We start from the raw sequence: 16,258 nt of genomic DNA on the forward strand, positions 1-16,258 counted from the left end.
AAAAAAAAATTATTAATAAACTAATATATTCATATTTCTTTGCATTATATAACTTCATTTTTATTTTATTTCCTTAATTATGTTATTTACCTACTTATTCAATTACCTATATATACATTTTATTTTCCACTTCTTTCATCACTTTATTTTACTAATTCCATTCTGCGCAATTATTTACTTTATGTCATTCTGTTTATATTTTATTTTTTATTTTCTGTATTCATTGGTTTTTATCTTGTTCTGTTCTTAGCCCTGATGAAGGCTAGAAATTCAGGCCGAAACATTGGCACGATTAAATAAGTTACTTCAACTTATTTGTGTTTTATTTTTACCGCACCCCCCAACCACCTTCTCCTCGTAATTCTTTGTCTTTTGAATTATAAATTAAGAGATTGTATTGGAAAATTAAATAAATTGTTCATGTACCTTGTAAATTCTTCTTCCTTGGATTCCAAGTGGGTCCTGATCCACTGCAATAATTTTCCTATTTTGCAATATAGCTTTGTATTCTGGCCTTATCGAGCGGAGATCTACTGACATCAAAAGTGGGGCTGCCAAAATCGCCCACATTGCCATTTGTGTTTTGCTTTGTTCGTAGCTCAGACCGAAGTTTCCAATGATGAGCTAGAATAAAACTCTATGTATAATGGCATTCTTAATAATGTTTAAATTAAAAATGAATTTTCAAATATTACCATGTCTGGATCGTTCCAATGACCCGGACCAGCGTTTGGTACGATAGTGTCCTGGTTGTTACCGTAATAATCTATTATACTTTCCAAACTTGACCAAGAATCCTGAATGTCGTCGAAATTTCGCCATAGATTACAGTTATCAATAATCGATGTGAAATTAGGCTGGAATCAAATATACAAAAGATATGAAAAATCATGTCAGGTTTTCTATAAATTATTGCAGTTTCAATTCCTAAAGTTAACAACGAAAATAAAAAAAGCTTCAAATATTTTGTTTTTTAAGTTCTACCAATGGGTAGTTTCTCTAGAGGACTGTATCATATTATAATCAAGCTTCAAATTTACTAGATGTATTTTTTTTTTTTTTTTTTAAAGATTTATTTATTGATAGATATTACAATCTGCCATACAGTTGTGGGCAATAGGTAATAGTGATGAATGATCTCATACACACTAAAATAAAAAAAAAAAATAAATAAATAATAATAAAAACTCTCTTAAAATATATACAAACAAAAGAATAGACAAGATGAACATACTCAAACTATCTGTATGAAAAATAAATAAATACAATAACATAATGATAAAATAATATATACAATATTTACACAATCGACCTGAGGATCCCCAAGCCCACTCTTTCCCTCACGTGTGAGCGGTAGAGCAGAGCTCAAGAGAACCCAGCGCATCCCTCTCGCCGCATCACTGGTAATGAGCCAGTGGAGGCTAAGCAAGTGCGCAGATGTATTTTTAAAAATTTAAATAGTTGTAAACGTTTCTTAATAAAGAAATAAAAAAAAATTATCATAAAAGGAAGATGGTCCGGGTGCAGACAAAGAAAAACTCTAATAGTCGAAATGCTATTTATTATGAGCTAACGTATCGCCCGAAGTTGCAGGGCTTTAAAAAAAACACGAACACTTAAATGGAGTAAAAATATATGAACAATTAAATATAATTTTTTCAATTTCTTGAGACTGGTATTTATTTACTAATAAATACTTAATATTTTGAAATATGTTTAATAAAATACTTGAAATACTTATAAGAGAAAAATACTTGAGTCAATTTATATATCAAAGAACATCAATTATACAATTAATTTTAAAACGGATACAAGGAATTTAAACCAACATTATGCAGAGATTTTAAGTAAAATAAATTTATGAAAAATATTGGAAAAAGTTTTGTTACAATTTAAAATTAATTTTAATAATTGGAATAAACACAGATTGAGACCAAAATGCAATTTGAATTCAATTATAAACAAGGCTGATCTGAGTGTGTGGAAATAAATAGTTTGTTTATATGACAGTGATAATGTGGATTAATTGAAAATTAAAAGTTTAAAAAAAATAGGTTACTAAACATAAGCTTAGGTAAGCTTATTAATAATTGATATGACTCTCTAATAATTGACTATTTCATAGGGTGTGTTTGACTTATAATTAATGACCTGGGCAGAATAGCCTGCAAAACAATTTTAAATTTTGATGTGAGGTGAGAATTTTTATTTGAAGGTATGTTATATTATTAGTGATAATGTTGTTGTTATAATTGCTACAAATGAATATAAAATAAGCTGTTGAATATTTAGATTGTCCTTGAGGATGGCCCAAATGGCCGAAACGTTGGACTATTGATGTAATAAAAAGTGTTGAGACTATACCAGGAAACAATTTGATTTATTTAATAAATAAATGAACAATGTCCATTAAGAATTTAAAAAAAAAAAAAAAAAAAAAAAACTTGTACAGTAAATATTGAAATTAAATAAGAATAACAAAAGGTTTTAGACAATTAAAGAAAACGAAAATAACAACAGATAAAAATTTTTTATAGAAATACAGGCATACAAGAGATGGAAGATGGGAATAAGAGTAAAATCAAGCATAAAGAAAGATAATGAACAAGATAGGAGGCGTACCTCTCAGATGGTAAGTGGCCAAGGAAATGAGGTGACAGTTAAGACAGAGAGTAGTGGGACGGTTGACGGTTAACCGTATATTTAAATATACGCTAAATTCAAAAATAATGTTAAAGTAAAAAGTATTAAAAATTAAAGAAATATTAAAAAAAAAAAACTTAAAATGATAATATACATAATAAAAAAAAAGATTATACAATACAGAAAAGAAGAAATGAAATTGAAAGACTGGATACATTAAATATAATATGGTGAATAAAATAAAATATACAAGATAAACAAAGTTATGGTCAGTCAGCCAATTAAAATTTTCCAAAAATTAATCTTTTGAACTTTAACAAAATCCAGTCACGTTTGCTAAAGCGCTACAAGCCTTCTGATCATTATTATTCAGTATATATTTGTATTAGTTCAATAATATTTAGAAGGATTTATAAATTGTAATACGAGATTGACAAAAATTTCGTATTTGTCGGAATATAAGTGGAATCCCACGATTGAACGATGCGCTTCGAGGGGTGGCAAATGTCTTTGATTTATGATGAAAGGAATATGGTCCGGGTGCGGTCAAGAAAAACTCAAATAGTAGAAATATACTATTTTAATGAGCCAACGTTTCGCCCCACGTTGCAGGGCTTCTTCAGGGCTAAAAAAGATACAAACACATAGTTACAAAAGGAAAACAAAAACATAAGTGTAAAATAACAGGGGTATAAAATGTAAAAAAGTAAGTAAATAATCTTCCAGTATTTGATTTATCTTTATTAACTTAGATAGAAAGTAGATACTTAAGATATTTAATACAAATTTAGCAAAGTAACACTTCTTTCTCCTTTCCTTTGGTGGAGGGGAGACTAGTTATTAAGAGTACGCTGATGGGAAGATTTGTGATCTAATGAAGAGCATTAAATGTGTTATTGAGAAGAAGTCTAAAGGCCACATAGATCGATGGAATATTATTCACAGTGATAAGAAGATAGTTTACCGTGTATAATATGTATGAGGAGAAGATAGTTGGGGGTGCGGTCAGAGAATAAAACAAATTAGTCAAAAAACTTATTTATTAGTCCTAAAGTTTCGGCCAGAATTTCTAGTCTTCTTCTGGGCTGGCTTGTAGGACGACAGACAAGCAATACAATATTATTGACTATATTATCAATATAGTCAATATTATATGCAACTAAATATTATTCACGTAAATATATTAATTGCTTAAAATGGAGATAAAGTCGGTCATCATGTGTTCGGTCCAAACAAAGTGCACAATGAAGAAATATACCGTGTGATATTTTGCGACAAAGAATATAAATTTACTTTTTCTAAATTATAATATATTTTTTATGATGAATATTTTTGAATATTGTTTTCATGTACCTATTGTTTTTCCATTTTTCTTTTTTTTATATTCACAATGTCCTCAAAATGTAATTGCTACATAAAAGTTAAATAAATAAAAAACAAAGATCTTCCAGGATGATAATTTATTTTTTAACAGTACAGGCACGGTAGAAGATTAATGACGGCATTTACAGTGGCTTAGTGGCGTAAAGAAAGACTTTTATTCGTTCTACGAATTATTGAGACGTACTGGCGCTGGGAAGGAGGGCAAACGTTTCAACACAGCCTGGTTTTTGAAATTTTAGTAGCAATGGAACTCCAACGCACCTAATCGATGGTATGAGTATTTTTTTTTCGAATTATGATAGCATATAAAATCTAAGACGAATTCATATCTGGCACTTTTTTATATCCTAAACGTTTTGAAGGCCTTAATCACCAAAAATAATTTTTTTCTGCATTGCAATCGTCTGCATTCAAATCGTCATAAACCGTAAACAATTATTTTTGATTTTTGGAAATTAAGGTAACGAAAATTTTAAAAACCAGACTGTGTCGAAACGTTTGCCCTCCTTCCCAGCGCCTGTACGTCTCAATAATTCGTAGAACGAATGAATGTCTCTCCTTTCTGTACGCCACTAAGCCAGTGCAAATGCCGTCATTAATCTCCTATCGTGTCTGTACTGTTAATAAATGAATTATCTTCCTCGAAGATCTTTGTTTTTTATTTATTTAACTTTTGTTGTATTTAACTTTTGTTGTTGTAGCAATTACATTTTGTGGTCATTGTGAATATACAGAAAAGAAAAATGGAATAACAATAGGTACATGAAAACGTTATTCAAAAATATTCATCATAAAGAATATATTCTAATTTAGTTAAAGTAAATTTATATTCTTTGTCGCAAAATATCACACGGTATATTTCTTTATTGCGCATTTTGTTTGGACCGAGCACATGATGGCCGACTTTATCTCCATTTTAAACAATTAATATTTTTACGTGAATAATATTTATTTGCATATAATATTTACCACATTAATAATATATAATTGCTTGTCTTTCATCTTACAAGCCAGCCCTGATGAAGGCTTGAAATTCTGCCCGAACGGTGACACCAATAAATAATTTTTTTATTAATTCGTTTTATTCTCTGACCGCATCTCAAACCATCTTCCTATATATTATTCACGATCAACTCGTCTACATCCAACTAACGTAAAAGACAAAATCGTATTAGAATCTGATATCTCATAAGCTTCTAAAATAATAATTAGGGTGATCTCGACAGGTCGAGAAGAATCAACAGTGTCACGACGATCTCTATAAATAGACATTCCTCAATTCAGATGACGGGTTCTTTGGGTAAATTCAATTCTAAAACGTTTTTGTTTCTTATGTTTTGTTAGATTTTCCTCATCGTTTGCCAATGGTCAAAAGTTGGCGTTTATGCCTGCAGGGCTCGTTGGATCGAAAAAAGAGCTCGAAACGAATGAAACTAAAAATTTCATTTACTACTCGAATCCATAAAACAAATTATTCCATCCAATTGTAAATTCCAGTATTAAGAGTGCTGGTAAAGAACAGGTAATGATTTAAAAATTAACTATACCCTTAGAGATGGACCACATACCACTATTGTGACAGCAAAATTCACCACAAGACGTTTAAAATTATTGAGATTAATGAAGGAATACTATTCCTAAGGGACTTAGTAAAAAAACGAACTTTTTATCCAGATGGTAAGTTTTTTTTCCAAGGCAGACATCTAGTGGAAGACAGAGAAAATATAGAAGTACAAGGGTTGTGTTCCATAGAGAATGTAGGAAAATAAGTGGATATGAAAATGAAAATAACGATAAAAAAAATACTTGGGCCGTGTGTTTTATTTCTGACCGCTCCCCTAACATTCTCTCCTCGAGCAGTGTTCATAGGAACACTGTTATGACGCAGCGGAAATCAACTTAAAGATTAAAGGAGAGGGGGTTATAATATTCTTTAAAGACTTTATCCTAAAATAAAGTTTTGATCGACAATCTAGATTTAAAAATACGAATAATAATGTAATATGGAATTTTAATGAATTAGAAAGCGAAAATAGGTTAAAAATGTCAAGAACCAAATGATAATGTTTTTAGATTAAAGAGTTAAAAATTGAAACATAAATAGTAAAGTTCTGGGGCGCATTACACAACTTCAGTTACTTTAAAAAATAGTTTTTTAAACTTTCTTGAGGTTAAACTGAAGAATCTCAACTTTATTCCTGCCAAGAATACATCAGTTCTAACAAATGATAACCAATACACATATGAATTTACATTAAGGATGACAAGACGATTTCCAAATTTACGTATCCTTATTACAGCACTTACTAGACAAACGGTCTAAACTTCCAACACATTACAAAAGACTGATCTACATGACTGTAATAAGGCCAATCTGGACATACGGAGTTGAGCTTTGGGGCTCCACTAAACCTTCGAATTCCTCTCGTATTCAATCCTTACAATCCAAAATCCTTCGTAAAATCCTCAATGCTCCTTACTTTGTCACAAATAAAATCATACATAAAGACCTTAATGTTCCCTATGTAACCGATCTAGCCCGAACCAGATATCACTCCTTCCATTATAAACTCTCTAACCACTCAAACCCCCTAGTTTCTAACCTTGCATCCTCCGAGGCGTCTGAAAAGAAGACGGCCTCGAGACCTAATGAAGAAATGTTATTGGAATGCTACCAATGGGTATTTTCTCTGCACGCCTGTAACACTCCAATTTAACTTAGATCAGATTTACTAAATGTATTATAATGTACAGTTGTAAATAGCAATAAATAAATATTAAAAAAAACTTATCCTTACATCCCTCCAAGAAGCTTGAGGCCTTCTAAATGATTCAAGTAGATACAGATAGCAATTACGCAAGGGCGTCAAACAACGATTTGAGTTTGAATGCTGGAAAAACTAATGCCATTGTTATAGGGCCCAAGCACCTCCTTTATCCTTTACTTTGCCTTAGCAACCAACCGATTCACTTTTATTCCACAATAAAAAACCTTGGAGTCACCTTCGACCAATACCTCTCCTGGAATATTAGAAGGCAATAGTAAAACCCCTTTTTTGGGACGGTTCTATATCACTTTTAAAATATTAACTTGGAACGGGGAGAGGAGACTTAAGATAGTTAAATCAAGCAATATTTAAAAAGCGTCTAAAATTGGAAAATTACGTGAAACCCGCCGCTTGATTCCGTAATTCGATCCTTCTGAATACCCGTCAGTTTCTGGTAACCTCTCTATTTTCTCCTTCTCTGACTACGGTTCATTGGTCAACAGAGAGCTATTTGCTGGTCTGTTATTTTATTTTATTTATTTTTTTCATGGCCGCTCCCTGGTAATTTTTGTCTTCCCCCAGGCCGGATTCGAACCAGCACCGCTTGCAGTTCTCAGGTTGTTAAGACCTGCGCCTCAACCACTTGAGCTCCGGACGGCCCATGTGAATCATGAACTACTTCGTAAGATTCTTAGGCACTCTCATGCGCTCGGTTGGCATACCTCCCAATATTGAATAATCTATTCAACCTCCCAATGGCAATACATTCTTGGTGTTTTCCTACCCCAAGTTTTTTAAATCATAAAAGCTACCTATATCCTTGATCTCCTTAATCTACGTCCATCCATTCATTTAACACCAGATCCCGTCCGATTGATCTATATATGTCTTCCAACAGAACCCCCTCCTTCAGAAAATTCGTCGTCATAGGTGCAACCTCCTTCTGGTATTCTTTTCCCATCTCCATTCGCCAATCCTCATCCATATTTTTCTTTAAACAACACCTATTCCTTAACTTACTACTTAATCGAACCTCCGTATCGATGTGAACAATGTATATAGCCATATATTGATTACTATTATAATTTGTAATTTAACCTAATGAATTAATGTAATTTGACCTGTATATTGCAACTTCATAAATGTTTGCTATACAATTAATCCTAATTTGTGAACTATGTATTTATTCTTAGCAGACTTTTGTTCCAGAATAATTTTTTTTTTCTTTATTTCATTTTTCATTTCATGAATACGATTGGAATAGATTAGGCGAGAAAACATACTTAGGCCGATCATTGGCACAAATAAAACAGTGTATTTAATTTGTTTGTGATTTATTTCTACACGCATCTCCCCACCGTTTTCTCCTTAATATTTGTATTAAATAATTATATTGAAATTATTCATTTTATATAATTATTCAATTGTAATATTATATGAATTATTTATTTTTTAAAATTTAATTATTGACATTTAAAACTGTACATAAAATACAACAAGCAAATTTCAGAATTTTCAGAGGTCATCTTCTTTCAGGAATGGAAGAGGAAGCAAGGTTATAAACTAGTGGATTTGGGTGGTTAGGGAGTTTATAATGGAAGGAATGATATCGGGTTCGGGCTAGATCGGTTACATAAGGAAGATTTAGGTCTTTATGGATGGTTTTATTAGTAACAAAATAAGGAGCATTGAGGTTTACGAAGGATTTTGGATTGTAAGGATTGGATACGGGAGGAATTCGAAGGTTTAGTGGAGCCCCAAAGCTCAACTCCGTATGTCCAGATAGGCCTTATTATTTTCATGTAGATCAGTCTTTTGTAATGAGTTGGAAGTTTAGACCGTTTGTCCAGTAAGTGCTGTAATAGTCGGAATCTGCGTGCAGTTTCCTGTCTTTTCAGTCTTGTGTGAGGATTCCAGTTAGTCGTTTGTCAATGTGTAGTCCAAGATAACGAATCTGATATCAATTATTAATTCATTGTAAATATTTCTAGGAATTTTTAGTTTAAATTGAATTTCATTCAGTGGGATACGATTAAAAATAATATAAATGCTATTGATGTATTGAGCACTGGAGTACATATTTCAGCTCCCTGAATAATTCATTGAAGTAGCTAATGCCGAGCTTGTAGTTTCATGACATATTTCATATTTATCAGATTCGTTGGGGTCAAAAGATCATTTCTGTATTATGATTATCATATCGATTCTATTTTACAGAGCTACACGTGGAGTCGAAAGAACAGGCTGGTTCTATTAGAACTGACCTAACGGTATGAGTAAGATTAATCACTGAACATCAGCTGCCAGTGGCGTATCCGACCTATGTTGATGAATGGTTGTCATCTATTGTATTTTCGTTTCCATGGGAGAGCGCTGACCTTTCAATGACGTCCTAATCAGAACTTGATCCATTTTCAAATATTTCATTCATTCATGTTTTATTTCAGCACAGGATGTCATCAAGGGGATACTATGCACGTGGGACCACCAATTTTAACGAAACTTTTTTTTAGAGATACGAGGATAAAGTATCAGACACGTGTTTTGCCACGTTTTTGGGAGTCAAAAAAAAATTTCATAAATTTTTTATTTTATCGTATTCCATCTTTGCTCAGGATGCATTTAATAAATATTTTTTACTAATTAATTTCTTGTTTTCCATGACAAATAAGGAAAAATTGTTTATCTTATTAAATCAGTTGCAATATATTAAAAGTTACGAAAACAAAAACACATTACCCGTATCGTTGGGTGATAAAAAATTGTTTAAAAAAAAAATCTAGTCAGATTCAGCGTCTCTTAGAACCCTTAAACACATATGTTTATAGAAATAAAAAATTTCTGGAGGATTTCAGAGGACATTTATTTTGCAACGATGTTCTGCGTTCACAAAAAAAATCATAACGCCTCACAATTTCATCCAAATCTTTCAAATTTTATTCCTTTATATTGGAGAAACAGTATTCGTATAAAGATTACTTAACATGGTTTGTACTATTTTGTGTGCCGCTTGTAAGTTTTGTGTGGATTAATAGAGTCGTATTGAATTGCATTTTTTTCCTGATTTTCGAACAAACATCTATGGCGTTACGCAAGACGAATATTCTGAATGATTTTGGATCACTATAAAAATTCCTAGCTAACGGTTTTTTTGAGATGCGAAAAACAAATATCAACTTTATTTTTCCATAAAAAATATTTAATCCCACTTTCCTAGGCCAGTCGGTATAAATTATTTCAATATGATGTAGGATAACTAAAAATTTTTCAATTTAATTGAATGAGTTTAAACATAAAAAAATTATAATATTTTATTAAAATAAGAATTCGTATTTTAGGGTCTTAAAAGACGATGAAAACAGGTTTGACTTGATAAATAAATAAAGTTTGTTGGTTCTACTTTAATCGAAGCATGTTTTTGTTTTTTAATATACTCCTTATCCTTCATGAAAAACAAATTGATTGGTATATTGCAGAACAAAGGCGGAATACGATAATACAAAACATTTCTCAAATTATATATGATACTTTTTTCTCTCGGTTCCTAATACACTTTTCGTGTATATAAACGTAGAATTTTCGAATCACACCCCCCTCCCTAACACCTTAATGAATGAAGTAAAAGGGTATACCGATTACAGCCATATAGAATATTTCATTTTGATTGATCGTACATGGTACACGTACTCAACAGGTGGTAACTGATTATAAATTATTAATATGACATTTATTGTATAATTTATGCCTTTTTACCTGAATACCAGCATATATTTGATACACAGGCCAGCTGCATGAGTACACCATTGGCCTCCCGGTCCTATTTAGATAAAAGCCGAATTCTGGATAACCTGGAAATTAGATAAAATCGTTAATCATCAGTATTTGAGTCTTGTTTTAGTTCGTTCTGTAGCTAAAATTCATTTTTAAATAAAAAATATATTTGTCATTATATGTTTCTATTACAATATGTTTGTAAACGGATCTTGGAAATTTTCAATTTTATCGTTTCATTTATATTCTAGTGAGAAACCTGCGTTGGGTGAGTTAAGAAAAGCTGTCAAATAACAACTAAAAAGGAAAGTGGCCGATGCACTAAATCATCATGTATGAGAATGGTAAAACCCTCTTCTCTTCGCCCATAAGTGCTTAATATGATGGGGTCAGAAATGTTTGAGGAAAATTCCAAAAAAGTCTATTGTTTCTTGATTAAAAGTGCCTCGTGATTCTTGGTTGAAAGTGAGCTGAGAAATTACGAGATTACTTTCGTATTTTTTTTATTCTACAGGGAATACCTGTAGGACTAGCTACCTATTTACTGTACGCAAATACCTTAAAGAGAGCAGTAACCGTTCTTCCAAGGATTTTGTCGGGAGAATAACGAAAGCTAATACCTCTGGGACTTTGTCATGCACGACTATGAGCGAATATATTACAGGGTGGAGTTTCCATCCTGCGATTTTCCCGTCAATTCATCACCTGTTCAGCTAACCTATCCTAATTGAACCTGTATTGTCTGAAGCCTTCCGATGTTAGTGCACCTCACTTATTAATTTGGCGCCTGAACTGCACCGCATCTCGACAACGTAATGTGTTAACTTGGAACTAGGTGTAGGTAGCCTTGGTTAGCGGCTGAATATTAGCGTAATGTATTCGTCTGGTCCTTTATTATTATGTATTAATAATGCTAAGAATATAATAATGAGGAATTCTAAGTCATCTTGCCGTTGTCATGGTTTCATTTTTCTCGTCATGATTGGAACATATAGGTCTAATTGTAATTATATCACTTTATAGACACAAAAATAGCATCAAATTCCCTTTTCCCGTAAAATAGGCATGCTGTTTTACAATCATAATGCTATAGCGGTGATTTCAAGTCTTGCATTGATTATGTTGATGATGATGACACTGATTTGATTGATTAAAGTAAATAATTATGCTGCGACGCGCACCAAGTCTTACCTATATCCATTTCACGAGGATGAGCATAACACCCGTCTAGTTTTACATAATCGACATCCCAAGCTGCGAACGTTAAAGCATCCAATTCCAGAGATCCCAATATTCCTGGATAGCCCGCACATGTATAGTTTCCGTAATCCTCATAGATGCCAAATTTAAGTCCTTTTGAATGAACCTGTTTGTAAAAGTAATGTTATTACACACAATTTCAATCACCTACAACCCAATTAGTCAATTAGTTAATCATAAATTATGAAAAGCTGATTGGCATTTAAAATTTTTGATCTTTCATTGTTAATGGAAATATAGAAAGATTCTTCTGGATTAATAATATTTGAAATTAATGGTAATAAATAACAAAAAATATATCACTAAGTAATCCTGAAATAAAAAAGAAAAACTTGTAAATTTAATTGAAAATTAATAAAAACATTTACCTGAATGTAAAGGTTAGGGGTAACGAGCCACTGGAAGTATATTCCGCACTTTATTTGTTCCAAAAAGTTTTAATTTCCTTATGTTTTATCTCAATGTTTCAATATTTCGTTTTGATTTCTTCTTATAGAATTATGTTTATTATTCGAAATTGTCTTATGCTATTCCAAACTATCATATTAAAAGAAGATAAAAGTAATTTTTAGTGATAAGAATGTTAGTTTAGTTTAAATTTTAGATTCTAGACCTTCAAAAGTAAGAAAAATACAAATTTCTAACCATAATTAACGTAATGGCTAACCAATTTGTGTGCGAGTCTCGACAAGCTAGAATTATGCGAATTTCAATGTCATATCATTTTAATTTTAATTTAGAAAAAAAGGTTTAATGAATGAAATTCTTAATAGGTTTATTTACAAGGGCACTACCTTGCTTAAAAATTTGAGGATAATTTCGAAAAAAATTATAGGATTATATATAAATATTATGTGAATTAGCTTTATGTAAAGAAAATGGAAAAATGATTTTATTAACTCAAAGTTAGTCCCTGACCCTTCAATCCCACCACACTTTTCTTTATTCCCTTCCTAGCGGCTTGTCACTCATGACGTTTACATCCAGGATAAGAAAGAATATGAATGAAAAAAAAAAACCCATTCTTATTCTACGAAATAGTTTCACAAAAGCAATCTACATTGTACTTTACTCAATTTTTAATTACCTCTTTGGAACTTGTAGTTTCTATATTTCTCATCAGGTATGTTGCTAATAGAGATATTTAATTCTTTCATATATATATTCTTTATAGTCTTAGCATTGCATTAAAAAAAAAAAACTAAATAAAATCTGGTTTCAGTGGAAAGAGGTTACGTGTTGCAAGTGTATTGGCTAAACATTTCTACTGTGAGGACATATTATTTTCATTGTTTATTTTTTTTAAATACTGAAATAGGTAAAGTAATCAACGGAGAACCAATGGGTCAGTTAAAAAATATCCACTTGGTTCAACAAATTTTCAACAGGCTTCAGTTTATAATATCAGCTGAAAACAATAATTAGTCCTGATAAAATTTTTTTTTTTTATTAAAAGTTAGTTAGAAATTATGAAAAGCATAAAAAATATAAATAAAGTATATTTTAAAGTTTAAAAAAATTCATTGAATCTCAGTTACAAAGCTCACTTGTTCTAATTTGATTTTTTTCTCTCTAGCTAATTGAAATAACCATATATTTGAAATGATAATTGAATATTTGACTATCCAGTAAACTAAAATAAATATGAACTGGAATTATAGAACTCTAGAGAAGACTGATAAAAACATATCTGCTCTAATTGATTGCTTCATGCAGACAGTTTTTTTGATTTATTAATACTATTATTGTTTAATCGAGGGATTTAACATTAAGTGTAAATAGGACTGCTAATTTAATAAGTGGAATGATTAGGGTTAACGAATAAGTTATCTGTTTTAATTGTATTCCTTATAATTGATCAGGAACACAATGCCAATTTGTCTATTTTCTATAAAAATGTCAAGAAATATTGTGTTAATTGTACATGTAATGGTTTAAATATATATATTGTAGAAGATGGAAGGAAAACAATTAAAAACATTCTGTAAAAATGATTTGTGTTGTAGTTACAAACACAGAGAAAACATGGAATGTATCAGTAGTAAGAAGTTTGGATCCTAGTTTATTACATATGATTGAAAAAAAAAAAATCGTCAAAACATGGTTTGGTTAGGGTTGGACTTTCCTAGCGTTTGTGAGAAATAAGTATAAAATATTAATCTATAAATTAAATTAGCATATATTTTCACAAATGCATTGCAATGGCTTGTATGCAATAACTCACCTCTCGGCAATGTATTGTTCCATTTCTATTGCATATTTCAAAAGCTATTTGATATCGACTGTTTTATCAGAAAATTTTAAATTGTTTATAGGAACTATGATTAGTCTGTTAATAATACAATACTTACGTAGTTTGCAAGGTCTTTGATGCCGTTCGGAAACCTCACAGGATCAGGTTGGAGCTGACCTGTGTAGGACCTCTCTTTGTCCAGCCAACAATCGTCTATGTTGATGTACTCATAGCCGGCGGCCGCGTATCCTTCCGACACTACAAGGTCGGCCATCGTCCGGAACAGGCGGTCACTGCAAATGTCAATGTCACGTGACGTATCATCGAAATTTAACCAAGCATAATATTCGTAGACTTATCACAGGTTCTAGTACTTCTTAACGATTTTATTATTTCAGAATAAGGAAGAGAAATTTCATAAAAGGAAATCTATCGAGAGATATTAATTCATTATCCAAGAAAGAAATAATGAGTTCTGTCATAGCTTATCATACAAATAATTCTGACTGTAATTTTTCTAAATAATGAGGGAATACTGTGTCAATAATATTTCCTGGTCTGTTTGTTGAAGAATTATTCGCTAAAGACAATCACTATTTTATGGAACCTAATAAGTAATAACTAAAAAATTAAAACCAGATTCCTGGTAAAATATATATATATATATATATATATATATATATATGAATTTAAATAAAGAGATGAATTAAAAAATATTATTTGAATGTAGCACGTAAGTGATGCTGATTAATAATGAATATGAAAGAAAAAAAAACATTGGATATCTGATGATATATGAAAAGATGAATTAAAAAATACGTGTTTTCATGCTGATTAGTAATGATCTATGCAGGGATTTGGCATTTATTATATAAAAGGAAGAATGTGGTCTTCCAGGTTCAAGAGCACAGAAGGGTGGTTTAAGTGTTACACTTTTTCGTCTGTCGTCACAATTTGCCTTACTTCGCCTGAAGAAGTTCCAATTCAAAACAATAAAAAACTCTGGATAAAAATTTAATGTGACATTGACAACATAATTGGTTTCATTATAGAATGGAATGTCACAGGTCAGAGTAACTTTGGATATTGGAAATTTGAAAAGAGGCACAGCTCTTATTATTAATATTCTAATAAATATATTATATTACACATTTAAATTTAATTCTGTACCGCTACAACCCAAGAAGGGTCAGGGGCTCAGTACTTTGTAAAGAAGAACTGTTACTAGACCAACGGTTGTGCAAGGAGGTGATTTGGTCAGAATCACGCTCGACCGCCAGATTTTTACCCAATTAAGGGTACCCAATTTAAGAGGCTGGGTGGACCCCAGAAGTTAACTCACGGCTACAGTGTAACAGAAAACAATTTTCTGACCAGCCGGATTCTAACTCGGGTCCTTAGAGTTAGTAGCCACGCGGTTTATTCCTTGGCCACCGCGCTCCCTTATATTACCCATAATAAATATATATATATTACCTGATACAATTCTCAGGGTCGTTCTTGCAGTCAGTGTTGCACCTGAACCTCTCCCAAGCGAGCCATCCCATTGGCGGTGTTCTGACAAGGCCATTGTCTAAACTGAGCACTGGTCCAGCCAGGAGTAGTAGTAAAATCATCATATCTTCCAAAAACGAAGTACCTGTCGGTAAATATGAATTAGTAACACAAACACCAAGTATTAGAAGTAGTTTTTACTAGTATTAATATTTTAATGGTGTATGTCTACTGAAACTTTTTTTAAATACATTGCATACAACCCCTCAGCGTCTGTGAGTAGTACCCTCAATTATCTGGGTAGCACCCCTCACTCATCCTCCACTGGCTTTTAACCCTTAACGCATTGTTTTTTTTTTTTTAAATCATTTTTTCTTATCCATCCTAACACAATCCTCACCACGTATGGCGATGACACATGTCTATTGTCAGTGAACAATGAGCCTTACATTGTATCTCAAACCCTCCAATCCCACATCAATACCCTTGAAGAATGGTGCCAAAACTGGATGATTAAAATAAATTCCAATAAATCCCACCAAATCACATTTACCCTTCGACGTAAACCCATGACCTCTTCCCCTACAATATCCTTTAATAATACCCCACTTATTCCTGTCGAACAGTTCCGTTACTTAGGACTACATCTCGACAAACGACTGACATGGAATCCTCATACAAGACTAAAAAGACAAGAAACTGCTCG

At 31.8% G+C, this 16,258-nt stretch overlaps 1 protein-coding gene across 3 annotated transcripts in view; it reads right to left on the bottom strand.

The window, feature by feature from the left end:
• The window catches only part of LOC106686038 (alpha-N-acetylgalactosaminidase), a 107,030-nt gene that overhangs the window by 6,598 nt on the left and 84,174 nt on the right, over positions 1-16,258 (bottom strand). For all 3 annotated transcript variants that reach the window (XM_014429124.3, XM_014429125.3, XM_014429126.3), the window contains exons 2-7: positions 15,535-15,697; positions 14,177-14,351; positions 11,757-11,931; positions 10,548-10,642; positions 696-857; positions 427-624 (exon numbers count right to left, since the gene is read on the bottom strand). In XM_014429124.3, the coding sequence (XP_014284610.1) occupies positions 427-624; positions 696-857; positions 10,548-10,642; positions 11,757-11,931; positions 14,177-14,351; positions 15,535-15,677 (948 nt within the window). In that variant the 5' untranslated portion in view covers positions 15,678-15,697. The remainder of the gene's footprint in view (positions 1-426; positions 625-695; positions 858-10,547; positions 10,643-11,756; positions 11,932-14,176; positions 14,352-15,534; positions 15,698-16,258) is intronic.

The sequence above is a fragment of the Halyomorpha halys genome, unplaced genomic scaffold (genome assembly GCF_000696795.3).
Source record: "Halyomorpha halys isolate HHAL.00 unplaced genomic scaffold, Hhal_1.1 Scaffold766.1, whole genome shotgun sequence".
NCBI classification, from domain to species: Eukaryota; Metazoa; Arthropoda; class Insecta; order Hemiptera; family Pentatomidae; genus Halyomorpha; species Halyomorpha halys.